At 39.2% G+C, this 17245-nt stretch overlaps 1 protein-coding gene across 1 annotated transcript in view; it reads right to left on the bottom strand.

Annotated features, from left to right (window-relative positions):
- The window catches only part of LOC105473021 (golgi phosphoprotein 3), a 57352-nt gene that overhangs the window by 7526 nt on the left and 32581 nt on the right, over positions 1 to 17245 (bottom strand). Inside the window, exons 2-3 of the mRNA XM_011726583.3 lie at positions 10564 to 10695; positions 4282 to 4396 (exon numbers count right to left, since the gene is read on the bottom strand). Coding sequence (XP_011724885.1) covers positions 4282 to 4396; positions 10564 to 10695 — 247 coding nt within the window. The remainder of the gene's footprint in view (positions 1 to 4281; positions 4397 to 10563; positions 10696 to 17245) is intronic.

Here is a 17245-nt window from a genome sequence, read left to right as displayed (position 1 = left end):
CAGAAGCTAAAAAATATTCTTAAACAGTAGGCTTAGCCTGGGCAACATGATGAAACCCCATCTCTACCAAAAAAATACAAAAATTAGCTGGGCATGGTGGTACATGCCTGTAGTCCCAGCTACTTGGGAGGCTGAGGCAGGAGGATCAACTGAGCCTGGGAGGTCAAGACTGCAGTAACTGCATCACTGCCCTAAAGCCTGGGTGATGGCGAGACTTTATCTCAGAGACAAAACAAAACAAAATACAGTAGTCTCTCAACTTGCGTCAAGTCAAACATATGTATACTTTTAAATTATTAGAAAATGTTGGCCGGGCACGGTGGTTCACACCTGTAATCCCAGCACTTTGGGAGGCCGAGGCAGGCAGATCACGAGGTCAGGAGATCGAGACCATCCTGGCTAACACAGTGAAACCCCGTCTCTACTAAAAATGCAAAAAATTAGCTGGGTGTGGCGGCGGGAGCCTGTAGTCCCAGCTACTTGGAAGGCTGAGGCAGGAGAACAGCGTGAACCCAGGAGGTGGAGCTTGCAGTGAGCCGAGATCGCACCACTGCACTCCAGCCTGGGCAACTGAGTGAGACTCAGTCTCAAAAAAAAAAAAAAAAAAACAGAAAATATTTAAAATTTATCAACAGTCTTTTTTGTTTGTTTTGTTTTTTTTGAGACAGACTCTCACTCTGTCACCCAGGCTGGGGTGCAGTGGCGCGATCTCGGCTCACTGCAAGCTCCACCTCCCGGGTTCACACCATTCTCCTGCCTCAGCTTCCCGAGTAGCTGGGACCACAGGCGCCCACCACCACGCTCGGTTAATTTTTTGTATTTTTAGTAGAGACAGGGTTTCACTGTGTTAGCCAGGATGGTCTCTATCTCCTGACATCGTGATCCACCCACCTCGGCCTCCCAAAGTGCTGGGATCACAGGTGTGAGCCACCGCCCCTGGCCAACAGTTTTAACATGTATACATGTACAGTATAAATAATAATAAAATGAGCCCCTGGGTATCCTCTACCCTAGGTAAATAAACTGTTCTTTATTAAAACATTCCTTGGCTTCTCGGCAAGGAATCCCTCTGAACAAGTACATTTCTTTCTTTGCATTTCATTCTTACCCTTCAAAGGCCTAATCTAAGTTTCACTTCCTCTTGTAATTACTAAAGTTCCCAAGGATTTTTCTTTTCTCTGAACTACTGAACTTTCAGAGAACCACACTGTCAAACTCTCATCTGTTAAATTATTAGATGTATAAAACTGTTCCTCAAATGGATTTTAAGATTCTTTCAGTCTGGGAGCACCTTTTAAATTTCATAGCACATATGTCAATAACTAGTGCAGTAACTAGTGTTTGATACCACACCGCATATTGAAGCAACAGAAAATTTTTAAAAATCTAAAATCAGCAAACTAGCCAAATAACTGTATGCCTAAATATAGTAAAAACGGTAAAAGTTACCTTATATATATTTTACTACAACTAAAAAATCAGCAAGCTGGTATCTTGATACTTTCAATTAGGTGAGTAGTAGATATTTTTTCTTTTCTTCTTTTTACATGTTATTTGCCAGGAGATATTTTCTTATTTTCTTAACTTTAAAAAAAATGTCCTTTTTTTCCTTCTCCCACTCTGGATTCTGTTCCTTTATTCTGAAGTGGAAGCTTTCCCAATATATGTCAAGAGCAAGCAACTCAAGTGCTACAGGCAATGTTCTGGCATCAATAGCCAAGCTAAAATTCACAGGATATTGTTTTTTAAAGAACCTTGGTAAGTATTAGTCTCACATTTTACCCAAATTTCTAATCCAAATAGACATTGTTTTGCAAAATCCTAACTGTATTTACATACTTGTGAGAAAGGCTTTTAGACTTCTCATCTTTTCACTGCTTAATCAAGTGGGGACAGTGCAACAGCAGCCAAAGGTGAGAACCAAGTTCAGTTAGCATTTATATTGATAAGCTTCATTTACAAAATGTTACTTAACAGTTAAGTGTAAGATGGATTTCAGAACAGGAAAGTGAAGGCAAAGCCCACTCTACATTCCACAAAAAGAATCTTTAGCACTGTAACACATCTGCCAAAAAAAATTCACCACAACTTTGAGAAACCCTTCTTTTGGTCAGTTGGGAACCAAATTACAAATTCTAATTTGCAACACCAGAAGCAGTCATGGGCCAACACTGGCAGCAGAACATGAGAAAGATCCAAAGACTGGTTAAGCCAATGCTCTCTAGACAATGTACAAAATGATCCATCACAGTATAAACATTATTAGTAGTTCTATTTCTATCTTAAAACATTATGTTTGCTAATATTTAACATATAGAGTTGACATTAACACCCTGAGTCTGTTAGATGGCTGCATGTCACTAATAGGCATACATGAGAGGCTAACTCAGAAAGCACTGACAATGTGATGGGTATTTGTGATAATTAAGTGAATTTGCAGGTAATATCATCTAGTTTTAACCAAACAAGCCCTCATCAAACAGGCAAAGTAATTTTAAAAGATTCTTGCAAAAGAAATTACAACTGAAGACAACTCTAATAAGCATAAAGGGGGGAAAAGTGTAAGTCAGAGTTACTCTCACTCAATGAGATAAAAAGGAAAATTAGAGCTACAAGAGGGTTATCCAACAAAAATGCAAATTTATCAAGAATACATTTATGTTCTCTACCAGTAAGAAAAAAGAATGAACCTTACCCTAAGTGTAAAGTGCCCATTATTGCCCTGTTAGCTAAAAATGGTGTGTACTTAATTTTTAAATAAACAAATAAATACAGGCTGAGCATGGAGACTCATGCTTACAGTCCCAGCGCTCAGGGAAGCCTCGACGGAGCACCACTTGAGGCCAGGAGCTCAAGACAACCCTGAGCAACACAGCAAGGTCCTATCTCTACAAAAAATAATTTTTTTCTTGAGATGGGGTCTTACTCTGTCACCCAGGCTGGAGTGCAGTGCCATTATCTTGGTTCACTGCAACCTCTGTCTCCTAGGCTCAAGCAATTCTCCCACCTCAGCTTCCCAAGTAGCTGGGACCACAGGCATGTGCCACTACATCTGGCTAATGTTCTGTATTTTTTGGTAAAAACAGGGTTTCACCAGGTTGTCCAGGCTGGTCTTGGAACTCCTGAGCTCAGGAGATTCACCCACCTCAGCCCCCCAAGGTACTGGGATTACAGGCATGAGCCACCATGCCTAGCCAAAAAATAAAATTTGAAAAAACCTAGCGAGGCATGGTGGCACACACCTGTAGTCTTAGCTACTCTAGAGGCTGAGGCAGAGGCTGTAGATCACTTGAGCCCAGGAGTTAGTTCAAGGTTACAGTGAGTTAGGATCATGCCACTGCACTCCAACCTAGGCAACAGAGTGAGACCGTGTCTCTTAAAAAGAAAAATATTTATGTATAAACAAAATCAGCTGGTCCAACTATAGCAGTTAATTACAGCTAACTGATCACAGTTATATTTCTTTGTTCCCTCCCACTCACACTGCTTCACTTGACTAGTCCCCCAACCCCTAAAAAAACCTCTTTTACTGACAGAATATCCCCATAATAGGACTTTTAGAAATCCTGCTTATCTATAAGAAAACTCACATCATGTTAATATACAGATAACTTTAACATAAATGTCATAGTCCTCCACGCTATCAACCAAACTTTTCACATACTCCTCCCTAAGTTTGCACTTCCCTGTCTCCTTGAAGTTAGGGGAGACTGTGTGATTTGCTCTGATCAATGAAATGTGAACCACATGTCATTTATAATTAGAAACTTAAAAGCCAGAGTGATGTGCTATGCTATTCCTCCTTTCATGACAGTGACTGATGCTGCTCCAGGTGGTGGTGGCTCCATCTGCCTGGCTGCCAGAGTGAGGATGAGGTAGCCTGTGACTGAATGACAGCCTGAATGAGAAATGAATGGTTGTTTTAAGCAACTGAGGTTTTGGGGTTTGTCACTACCACAGCTTAACCTAGCCTATCCAGATTAAGGTAGCATGTGGTAATTTTGATAAAGAACACAGGAGCTCTAAGAAAAGAATATTACCTTCTCATTCTGTATCTATTCAGTATTGTTAAAGAGAATGAAATTTTATAAAAACCATTACTTCTTCACTCTATGACTGATAACTTTCAAGTGTGCCTAAATAACTAAACATGCTTCTAGCTATGTTGTATAGTTCCTTTCTAGCTATGTTGTATAGTTCCTTAAATCCTTCTAAAGGATTTAAACTTTTACATAATCTTTTAAACAGAAATTGGTTTTTGGTTTATTCACAGAAGCTTACCACTAAGTAATTCAATCCAGTTCTGGACCGTTTCTGGAGGCTGAGTTTCCTTAACATGCTTCAGAGCTTCATCAAGAAGAACATCCCCTGTTGGAGCATCCGACTTACAGATTACCTAAAAAGAAAGCAAAAAGAATGAAAAGATGCACTGATGCCTTTTCTGACTTGATCTCATTAAATGAAAACTAAACAATTATATAAATAATTCATTATGCTTAAAGCCTCAAGCGTTCATGTAATATCAAAGTTCAGATTTTAAAGTACTTTTATGTTAAGGAAATCCAATACTTAACCTAACCAAATTAGACATAATAATGAATGAAAACTGGCTGGACTCAGTAGCTCATGCCTGAATCCCAGGGGGAGGCTGAGGCAAGCAGATCACTTGAAGCCAGGAGTTCAATACCAGCCTGGCCCCACATGGCGAAACCCTGTCTCTACTAAAAATACAAAAATTAGCCAGGTGTGGTGGTGCACACCTGTAATCCCAGCTACTCGGGTAGCTGAGGTGGGAGAGTCATTCGAACCCAGGAGGCAGAGGTTGCAGTAAGCCAAGATCACGCCACTGTACTCCAGCCTGGATGACAGAGTGAGACTCTGTCTCAAAGGGAAAAGAAAAGAAAGCTACTAGCCGGGCATGGTGGCTCATTCCTGTAATCCAAGCACTTTGGGAGGCCAAGGCAAGTGGATCTCCTGAGGTCAGGAGTTCAAGACCAGCCTGGCCAAAATGATGAAACCCCATCTCTACTAAAAACACAAAAAATTAGCTGGGCATGGTGGTGGGTACCTTAATCCCAGCTACTATGGAGGTTGAGGTAGGAGAATTGCTTGAACCCAGGAGGCGGAGGTTGCAGTGGGCCGAGATTGTGCCACTGCACTCTAGCCTGGGCAACAAGAGGAAAACTCCGTCCCCCGCCCCCCCGAAAAAAAAAAAACAACTACTGTGCAATAATTAGGAAAGCAACATGCTAGGACAGTTTATACTCACTGACTCTTTTCATCAGTGAACCTTGGACTATGTGATCCAGAAATTCATTTAAGCATTATTATTAGTTCCAAAAATAAGACTAAATTATAATTAAGAATTCAGTACAGGTTGAACATCCCTAATTTGAAAATCCGAACTCCTTCAAAATCTGAAGCTTTTTGAGCACCAACATGCATCCATTGGAATATTCTGGATTTTAAATTTTCAGGTCAGGAATGCTTAAGTATAATAAAATATTCCAAAATCCAAAAAATTCCAAAATCTTAAACATTTCTGTTCTCAAGCATTTCAGACATAGGGTATTCAACCTTATATTATAAAGGTGGTATTTCACATCAGTGAAGAAACAAATTTTTAAATAAATGTCATTAAAACTGGCTAACAAATTAGGAGCAAAAATTAAGACTTGGCTCTTCTGAGCTTATATTGCAATAAAAGATAAAGATTTAAATAGGAAATATAATTTTAGAGGTAAGAAAGGTTTCTTGGTTCCTTTTTTTTGGAAACGGAGTTTTGCTCTTGTCACACAGGCTGGAGTACAGTGGTGCAGTCTCGGCTCACTGCAAACCTCCACCTCCCCAGTATAGGCGACTCTGCTGCCTCAGCCTCCCGAGTAGCTGGAATAATAGGCATGCACCACCACGCCTGGCTAATTTTGTATTTTTAGTAGGGACGGGATTTCTCCAAGTTGGTCAGGCTGGTCTCGAACTCCCAACCTCAGGTAATCCACCTACCTCGGCCGCCCAAAGTGTTGGGATTACAGGCATGAGCCACTGCACCTGGTCCTGAAAGGTTTCTTTAAAAATTGTCCCCACTAGCAGAAAGCTTAAAGAAATTATCAATAGCTTTGATTACATACATTTTTTAAATACTGCAACTTTTTTTTAAAAAGCTACGCTGAGGCTGGGGGCGGTGGTTCACTTCTATAATCCCAGCACTTTGGGAGGCCAAGGTGGGTGGATCACCTGAGGTCAGGAGTTCGAGACCAGCCTGGCCAACATGGTGAAACCTGGTCTCTACTAATAATACAAAAATTAGCCAGGCGTGGTGGCACACACCTGTAAACCCAGCTACTCGGGAGGCTGAGGCAGGAGAATCGCTTGAACCCGGGAGGTGGAGGTTGCAGTGACCCAAGATTGCACCATTGCACTCCAGCCTGGGTGACAAGAACAAAACTCTGTTTCTAAAAAAAAGCTACATTGAGATATAGAATCCATTTTAAAAGTGGAAAAATCCAGAGGGAGGGATGGAAGGGAAAATGTTACACTGCTTTAGACAAGTATTAGATCCCTATAGCCTTCATTCACGTTGTTGGCTAAGCTATAAATTTCTAGATAAAATTCCACAATATCAAAATTAAATCCATTGTATTATTTTATAATGTTAGCTCTTTAAATGTTATAAAATTTAACATTACTTTTTTTTTTTTTTGAGATGGAGTCTCGCTCTGTTGCCCGGCCTAGAGTGCAATGGTGCGATCTCAGCTCACTGCAACCTCCACCTCCTGGGTTCAAGCAATTATCCTGCCTCAGACTCCCAAATAGCTGGGATTACAGGCGCACACCAACACACCCGGCTAATTTTTGTATTTTTAGTAATATTTTGTATTTAGTAGAGAGTTTCATCAAGTTGGCCAGGCTGGTCTTGAACTCCTGACCTTGTGATCTGCCCACCTCGTCCTCCCAAAATGCTGGAATTACAGGCATGAGCCACCGTGTGCAGCCAATTTAACATTACTTTTAAAATGTGATAGTCCTCTCTTAAACTTGTCCTCAAAGTGTCCTTTACTTTGTCAATTTATAAAAAATTAAAAATATACATACAGTATCTACCTCTGTGACATCATGACCAGTCGAAATATAAAAACACAATACAAGCCACAAATCTATTCTTAAATTTTCTAGTAGTTATATTTTAGAAGGAAAAAAAGGCAAAATTAATTTTAATATTTTGATTTAACCAAATACAACCAAAATATTAACATACAATAAGTATTTTTAAATTGAGGTATTTAATATATTTTTCCATACTAAAACCAAAAATCCAGTGTATTCAGTGTATGTTTTTATTAACACCATATGTCAATGTGCAGTAGTCAAATTTCAAGTGCTTAAGTGTCTGGCTCATAGATGTATGTAGCTAGCAGCTACCATATTGAACATACAGACCATTTTCATCATCAAACAAAGTTCCATCAAACAGTGCTATTCTAGACCATGCTTTCAGTAAAGGGTGAGAGAGCACAAGAAAATAAAGCAGAGCCTCAAGAGAAAAAGTTACATCTAAATACTGTGGCCATGCCACCACTTCTTACATCCCACTCATTCCTTTTATTTATTGCAATTTGGCCTCAGAGCTTGCCCACGCACATCCGTTTGCAACGGATCTTATGTCAGGGACACCATAGCCTGGGTACAGGTGAATCACTTTTTCTTATGAAGTTCTGTCCCCTAAATCTCCCTCAAATATATCACTTTTTTTCCATCACCTTGCCATTATAGTCAGCCTTCCGTATCTACAGATGCTACCAACTGAGGATCAAAAATATTCAGGAAAAATAATACAAATTTAAAAACACAGTGTAACAATTGTTTACACAGCATTTACATTGTATTAGGTATTGTAAGTCATCTGGGGATGATATAAAGTATAGGAGAGGATGTGCATAGGTTATATGCACACACTACAAAATTTTATATAAGAAACTTGAGCATCCATAGATTTTGATATTTGAGGGGAGTCCTAGAACCAATTGCCCACAGATACTGAGGGACAACTATATTCTGGTCTGCCTAATCAGGTTGTTTTTCACTTGGATTAAGATAAGCCTCTTAACTAATTTCCCTAAACTAGTTTTAGCCTTTTCAATCCATTATCCTCACTGATCTTTCTAACAGGGAAATCTTACCATGGCATTCCACTGCTTCTGCTTACAACTTGTCAGTGACTCAAGTTAGTTCTAATTTCTTTTAAAAATTCAGTAGTAGGTGTGGTTCACAAATAAACATGTTCTATTCAAACATGTAATTTTTATTTAGCTTCTTTTTTTGGGGGGACGGGAGACATTCCTAAATATAAATAGATGATCAAGGATAACATGTGAAAGAAAGTTTCCAACACAGAAGAGACCAAAAAAAGAAAATAAGAACTCTGAAGAAACAGATATAATACAGACAAAGGAAATTTTCAAAAAACGTGTGATATCCCCAGAAGTCTAAAAGAAGGTATTACACCCATAAAACAAACTACGATTTTTTAAAAAGGAAGCTCATGGAAATCAAAAACACAAGAGCCACAATAAAATCTCAACAGAAAGGTTAGAAGACAACTCTTTAAGAGTAGCCAAGGTAGTCCCAGCTACTCGGGAGGCTGAGGCAGGAGAATGGTGTGAACCTGGAAGGCAGAGCTTGCAGTGAGCCAAGATCGTGCCACTGCGCTCCAGCCTGGGCTACAGAGCGAGACTCCGTCTCAAAAAAAAAAAAAAATAGTAGTCAAGAAGTCCATATCCAATTTAGAGTTCTAGAAAAATAGAGGGCAAAAGACATGAGAAATACAAGTTTTCAAAACCAAAATATACACATTTCCAGACTGAAAAAATTAATGCATAATGAATTTAAAATGACCCACATTAAAGCATATCGTACAATTTCAGAACACCTACAAGGATAACAGAAGATTCCAAATGCTTCTAGAGGAAAAAAAACAACAATAAGATTGAAAAATCAGAAGGAGCCCTGGCACACTGGCTCACACCCGTAATCCCAGCTCTTTGCGAGGCCAAGGCATGAGGATCACTTGAACCCAAGCGTTCAAGACCAGCCTGGACAATAAAGTAAGACCTTATCTCTAACAAAAATGTTTTTTAAAAAATTAGCCCGGAGGCTGGGCGCGGTGGCTCACGCCTGTAATCTCAGCACTTTGGGAGGCAGGTGGATCATTTGAGGTCAAGAGTTCGAGACCAGCCTGACCAATATGGTGAAACCCCATCTCTACTAAAAATACAAAAAAAAAAAAAATTGGCCGGGTGTGGTGGTGCATGCCTGTAGTCCCATCTACTAGGGAGGCTGGAGCAGGAGAATCGCTTGAATCCGGGAGGCGGAGATTGCAGTGAGCTGAGATGGCACCAACTGCACTCTGGCCTGGGTGACAGAGCGACACTTGGTGTCAAAAAAAAAAAAAAAATTAGCCAGGCATGATGGCACATACCTATGTAGTCCCAGCTACTTGGAAGGCAGAGGTTGCAGTGAACCAAGATCATACCAACCACCCTCCAGCCCGGGAAATGGTGTGAGACACTGTATCCAAAAAAAAAAAAAAAAAGGAAAAAGAAAATCAGAAGGGCACCAGATTCGAATAGCAACTCTATATACTAGAAAACAATGGGCTGGGCATGGTAGCTCACACTTGTAATCCTAGTACTTTGGGAGGCCCACGGCGAGCGGACCACTTGAGCCCAGGAATTTGAGAGCAGCCCAGGCAACATGGCGAAACCCTCTACAAAACATACAAAATTAGCTGGGTGTGGCAGCAGACGCCTGTAGTCCCAGCTACTTGGGAGGCTGAGACAAGAAAATCACTTGAACCAGGGAAGCGGGGGTTGCAGTAAGCTGAGATCACGCCACTACACTCCAGCCTGGGTGACAGAGCAAGACTCTGTCTCAAAAAAAAAAAAAAATGCATGAATGGTGTTCTTCCCTACAGAACTATTATTCTCTATAGCTTATCAATCAAGAAGTGTTCAGCTCTGACCTAAAACTTTTAGATTCATTAGGACACTGATTGAGGAAAAAAACTAGTTTTGAAACACCATGCTCAAGAAACACAATGACAAACCAGAAGAAAATCAGTCTTGAATATTTGAGATTGAGGTTTAAGTTAAATTACCTCTATTATACCAGAGAAGCACCTACACAGACCTTCACAGACAGGTATCTGAAAAGTACTCATAATCTGATGAAAAGATCAATAGCCTATGCATAAATTGCACAGTAACACTTTTGAGTTTTTAATGTCAAATCTTTCAAAACCATGGCTTTTAAAAGCAGCAAATGAAGTCTAAAATCTTTCTGAAGATGTAAGATCCAGTGGCCAGTTACCTTAATAATGAATTACATTATTCATTGTAGGTACAAAGAACCAGAAAACCAAGAATGCAAAAAAGATATGGAAATACAATTGAATAAAGACAACTTTAATATCAACTTCCGCTTTCATTTTTGAAAGCTATTAGTAAAAGCATACATTTTAAGTAGTACAACCTCTTTAAAAAGAAAGTTACTCAGCACTCCTCTTACCTTTCTTGTTAATAGACTTTTACGTCTCATTCCACAAGCCTCTAGTTGTAACCTTCCTCTCAATGCTAATTCAATTAACATACAGCCACGTAATCCAGATGATATACAGTCATTCCAAAATGATGTGTAACCCTGTTAAAAAAAGAAGAAATAAAACAAAATAGCTAATTTACCTTGAATTCACAGTCAAAAACAAATATTCTCAGCCAAAGTCCTATTTGATGCCTTTTACCTTTCTTGTATTTCTATAATAACATACTGAAAAAATACAATTAACATAAATTATTAATCGATAATTTTCAGGGGCTTATCTTTCCACCACTTATTCTTATATACAAACAACAAATAACTTTAGAGGTCAAAAGTTTAGAAATATAACTCACATTTCACTAAGCTGTGTTTATTAGGTTCTTTCAGAACCCTGCAAACTCCAAGGAATACTCAGTTAATCTCCGATTATAGTGATTTATTATATGTGGACAAGTTAAGAAGCTCAGGGAAAGGCAACCTAGCCAATTTAGCTTCACTGAGAATTAGAATACCATCCATTTATTGCTGTTTAGGATAAAACCACAAGGTTAATCTGAGTGCTTTGGGAGGCGGAGCCAAGACGATGGCTTGAGCCCAGGAGTTTGAGACCAGCCTGGACAACATAGTGAGATCCTGTTTCTATCAAAAAAAAATCAATTAGCCAGGTATGGTGGTACACACCTGTAGTCCCAGCTACTAAGGAGGCTAAGGCAGGAGGACCACTGTGTCCAAGAGTTCAAGGCTACAGTGAGCAATGACTACACCGACACACTGCAGCCTGGGCGAAACTGTGAGACATTGTGTCTTAAATACACACACTGTTAATTTTGTAAGAATATATTAGAAAAACACATATGGGCCCACAAACAAACGGATGGCTATATGCCTAAAATTCTGAATAATAAACAGTATAACAATCAGATCGGCCCCAAGAGACAATGTAAGGGCAGCATCCATGGCGGAAGAACAGCCAGACATAAGGAGGTTGATAGACATCTAGAGATATGGGATACTGGTCAAGCAAACATCACCAGATGAGGTCAGGGCACTGTAACAGCAAATAACTGGAGTTGTTCAAATTATAAAGCCACAAATCTTGGCAGGAGGGTTGCCAGCTATCAATTTAACATCCCAGTTCTCATGAGACAGCAGAAGCTATAAATAATTCTCATTAAGGCTCAGAACAGGTAACATAATTTTGGTAGAACAGGCCAACTGAATCTCTGAAGAATGGAGGGCCCAGGATTAGGAAGGCCTGGCCCTCACCTCTGGCACTTTTCCAAGGTCAATCCTGGCAGTTTGCCAGGCCAGAGTAGTGAGCTTGTATTTCAGAAGATGACTGACCACTGAGGTCCATCAAACTTCATTTTTGATACAAGGAGTTAAATTCGCCTCACTAAGCCACCACTTCTGAGAATGTGACCTTTGGAAAAATAACAATTTAGATTAAAGGAGGCACAAGGGGATAAACAAAAACATCAGTGTTAAGAGATCAATTTAAATGTGAGGTAGAAGAAGCAGACACTGACTGGATTTTAGGGAATCATTTTAAAATTAGTGTTGGGGCCTGATCAAATGAAGATCAGCAGAGATTTAGCAAAGTGGCTAATAATACCAGTAGTTTACAGAGATTAGGTAAAATGTGTGGCTTCTGTGTCCATGAAATTAAAGCCCTACGAAGCCTGAGAATGAATTCCACATGAAAGTAAAGTTACAGATATCTGGCTTTGCCTGGCCGGGACATATAGACAGAGTTCCTAAGTGAGCCTCTACAAACTGTAAACACCAAGAACACCTCACAAAGCAATAATGGACGTCAGCAGCCCCAGAGCCTGCAAACTCCAGCTGAACAGTACCTGCAAGCTTACATTTGACAGCAGAGAACTGAAATATGTCTCAATCTCAAATGCTCCTTTAATGGCATACCCAGAGATATTAGCAAAACGGGGTCTTTAATAACAGACTTCAGAGATCTAAATTTAGTGAATGGCTTTAGGCATCATCACTGAAAGACACAGGCTTAAACAGAATTGGATTCACATGGGAAAGTAGAAGAATGGGAATGGACAGTTCTGTACCACAGCTTCTGGGACTCGTCAGCAATATTCCAAACATAAATGAAGCCAACAAAGACACACCAAGCAACAGAAAAGTCCAGTATGTTGACACCCTCCGCTAAAATCCACGTTGTAAAAGCAGGATCAAAAATTAACCAGAATGTGGCCAGGCAGTGACATACACCTGTAATCCCAGCACTTTGGGAGGCAGAGGCAGGTGGATTGCTTGAGCCCAGGAGTTCCAGACCAACCTGGACAACATGGTGAAACCTCGTCTCTACAAAAAATACAAAAATTAGTCGGGCATGGTGGCACCCTACTGTGGTCCCAGCTACTTGGAAGGCTGAGGTGGGAGAATCACCTGAACTCAGGAAGTTGAGGCTGCAGTAAGCCATGATCATGACACTGCACTCCAGTCTGGATGACAGGAGTGAGACCCTATCTCAAAAAAAAAAAAAAAAGGATAAAATATGTGGGGAAGGTTAGTAACTGGCAGTATCGAACAGCTTATGATTGTAGTCATAATTAGTTCCCATGTTCTAAAATATAAGGTTGGGAGAGGGCAGAGACATCCCAGGTAGGGCTGGGCCATATACTACCAGATCTCCATCTGCCTGACTCCCTTTATTCTTTTAAGTGGCTCAATTTGAATGGTAGAAAAGGGTATTGTTTATTAAGTCCCCTAAAACTGCAAACACTGAGAAGAGTTCTCACCATTCGAGTTAAAAGATACTGTTCTGCTCTTAAGTGCCTACTTACCCAGAAGCTTTTTGTTAAGAAGGAACTCATTTTGGCGACCCAAAATGAAATGTAATAAAAATATTTTGTAAAAAGATCGTAAGAGGGATATAAACAGAAGTATAAGACCTTCCTTATATGTTATTAAAAACATTTACAACATGGGAAAATGCTCACAAATATATATTCTACATAAGAAACAGATAAAAAATTATATTATCTAAAGCAGAAATGTCCACTCTTTTGGCTTCCCTAGGCCATATTGGAAGAATTATTATCTTGGCCCACACATAAAATATACTAACACTAATGACAGCTAATGAGCTAAAGAAAACAACAACAAAAAAAACTCATGTTTTAAGAAAGTTTACAAATTTGTGTTGGACCAGATTCAAAGTCGTGGGCCACCTGTGGCCGACAAGCTTGATCTAAAGTGTAGTCTTATTTTGAAATTATATAAATACTAATACATATGTATATCATAGGTTTGTATTTACAAAAACTTATAAATGTTCATATCCTTTGAAACAATTCTTATGGGTCTTTAGTTAGAAAATACTGTGCACAAAAATATATGTACAAATATACTGATCACATCATTATCACAAAACACAAAAAAATCTAAAAACAAAACAAAATCTAAAAACACAGAAACAATCTAAAAGCAAAAAAAAAGGGGGAATAAACTCAGCGTTTCCCAAACTTTCCTGACATTCAAGCATTTTAATTTACAGTATACTTTTAACAGCCTACAGAATATTTCAATTCTATGAAAATCAGTTTTAAAAATCCTGGTGCCGGAGGCAGAGCTTGCAGTGAGCTGAGACGGCGCCAATGCACTCCAGCCTGGGCGACAGAGCAAGACTCCGTCTCAAAAAACAAAAACAAAAAAACAAAATACAAAATTATCCGGGCGTGGTGGCACATTCCTGTAATCCCAGCTACAACGGAGGCTGAGGCAGGAGAAGTGCTTGAACCCAGGAGGCAGAGGTTGCAGTAAGCTGAGATTGCATCATTGCACCCCAGCCTGGGCAACAAGAAACTGCATCTCAAAAAAATGAAAACATGAAAAAAAGAAAGGTGATTGTACTTGCCAAATCTAACTGGACCAGGATGAACAAATTAAGTCTCCCTCCTGAGTATCTGAACTTGCCATACTGAATCAGTTACATGGACATGCACTGGAGCTGTACTGGTTGTGTGGATTCAGAAGCTACTGGCCATTGGGTACAAATGCAAAGAATGAAGGTAACAGAAAGGAAAACAAGACATATGCAGAGTAGAAATGAGAGAGGATGCAATGTGAGGCAAACCAAGACATACAGAGAGGCAGAAAGACAGGCACACACACAGAACAGCATGTTTGTTGTTTTAAGCTGCTATGTTTTGTTACACAGTAAGATAATTAACATAGTGGGTGCCCAGGGCTGGCAAAATGGGAAAAGGGGGAGGTAATGGCTAAAGGGTATGAGCTTTCTTTTGGAAGTGATAAAAATATTCTAAAATTGATTATGGTGATGGTTGTACAAATCTGTAAATACACTAAAAACCTTGAATTGTACACTTCAAATGACTGAATTGTATGGCATATGAATTATATCTCAGAGCTATTACAAAAAAAAATTCTATAAAGTCACTTCTGAAATCTTACATGAAATTTGGATTGTGTCAATAATTAAGACTCAAAAAGTTCTTGACAAAAATAACTAATCAAGAGAATGAAGGTGACTTCAGGTAAAAGCAGATTAAAAAGACTAGACAATTGGCTGGGCACGGTGGCTCACGCCTGTAATCCCAGCACTTTGGGAGGCCGCCCGAGGTGGGCACATCACGAGGTCAGGAGATCAAGACCATCCTGGCTAACATGGTGAAACCCTGTCTCCACTAAAAATACAAAAAAATTAGCCAGGTGTAGTGGCGTGCGCCTGTAGTCCCAGCTACTCTGGAGCAGCCACTACGCTCCAGCCTGGGCAACAGAGCAAGACTCCGTCTCCAAAAAAAAAAAAAAAAAGACTAGACAAGAAAAAGCATCTAGAGATATAAGAACTGTTAAAGAAGTAGTAAAACTGGGCACTGTGGCTCACGCCTGTAATCTCAGCACTTTGGGAGGCCGAGGTGAGCAGATCACCTGAGGTCTGGAGTTCAAGACCAGCCTGGCCAAGGCAGCAAAACCCCATCTCTACTAAAACTAGAAAAATTAGCCAGGTGTGGTGGCACATGCCTGTAATAGCAGCTACTCAGGAGGCTGAGGCAGGAGAATTGCTAGAAACCAGGAGGCAGAGGCTGCAGTGAGCCACTGCCCTTAAGCCTAGGCAACAAAGTGAGACTCCGTCTCAAGGAAAAAAAAAAAAAAAAGTAGTAGTAAAACTGCATTTCCTGGTGATATTGTTGGACATTTAGAAAACTCATGAGAGTAAATGGAAAAATCACTATAAATACGAGTTTTGTAAAGTAGCCAGCTTATATAAAATTAAACATCAGCTGTCATATACAAACAAAATACACACGTTGAAATACTAAAAAGTTAAAATATAATTGAAAAGACCTTTACAACAGAAACAAAAAGAACAAAAAGCATCAAGGCAAAACCTATATGAAGAAAAGTTTAAAAGTCTCCTGAAAGACTTAAAAACAGACTTGAATTAATAGAAAGATATTTCATTCTTATATACAAAGTCTCAGCATTATTACCAGTTCTTCCTAAGTTAACTAATAAATTTAATATCCCAATAAAAATAGCAACAGATTTTCCTTGGAGCTACACAAGTTAAAAATAAAAGTTTCTAAAGAAAAAAAAAGAATAGCCAGGAAAACTTGGGGAGATATCAATATGTAGGGAACAGAAATGAAAGCTGTCTTACTAGATACTAAAACAGATTTAAAAGTCTCTAAAATTAAAATGATATCACACTGGCACATGAATAGACAGACCAACAGAATAAATTCCAGAAATAGACCCAAGAACATACTGAAATCAAATACAGGTTGAGTATCCCTTATCCAAAATGCTTGTGACTGGAAGTGTTATGGAGTTAAGATTTTTTTTCACATTTTGGAATATTTGCATTATACTCAAATCCGAAAATCTGAAAAACAAAAGTTTCCAATGAGGATTTTCTTTGTCATGCTGGTGCTGAAAAAGTTTTAGATACTAGAGCATTTCCAATTTCAGATTTTCGAATTTAGGATTCTCAATCTGTACATGACAAAAATGTCATCATAAATCAAGGTACCATGGAAAGATGAACATTTTAATCAAATTTGTTGGGACAACCGGATAGCCATTAGGAAAAACATAATTGGATCAAATTCCTGATTATACATCAATATAAATTCCACATGGATCAGAGGCTGAAATGTAAAGTGAAATAATGTTAAGTACTAGAAGACAAAATAGGAGTGAAAACCTTTATAATCTGGGAGTGGAAGAAAAAACTTCCCAGCTATTCTCAAAATCTAGCAGCAATAAAAGAGACTACACATTTTTTTGGTAAAGTTTGCAGGGCAAAAATCATGGCAAAGTCACTTATATCACAAATAAATCTTTAGTATACAATTAGTTCCTAAAAATTAAGAAAAGCTTTTTTTAAAAAAATATTTTGAGGCCAGGCACAATGGCTTACACCTGTAATCCCAGCACTTTGGGAGGCTAAGGCAGGAGGATCACCTGGGCCAGGAGTTTCACCAGTCTGGTAACATAGAAAGAGCCGTCTCTACAAAAAATGTTTTAAAATTAGCTGGGTGTGATAGCACATGCCTGTAGACATGCCTGTAGACAGCTACTCGGGAGGCCTTGAGCCTGGGAGATTGAGGCTGCAATGAGCTATAATTGCACTAATGCACTCTAACCTGGGTAA

Source organism: Macaca nemestrina, chromosome 6 (assembly GCF_043159975.1).
Source record: "Macaca nemestrina isolate mMacNem1 chromosome 6, mMacNem.hap1, whole genome shotgun sequence".
Taxonomy (NCBI): domain Eukaryota; kingdom Metazoa; phylum Chordata; class Mammalia; order Primates; family Cercopithecidae; genus Macaca; species Macaca nemestrina.
Note: the sequence above shows the minus strand (reverse complement) of the source record. Positions and strands in the feature narration are given on the sequence as shown.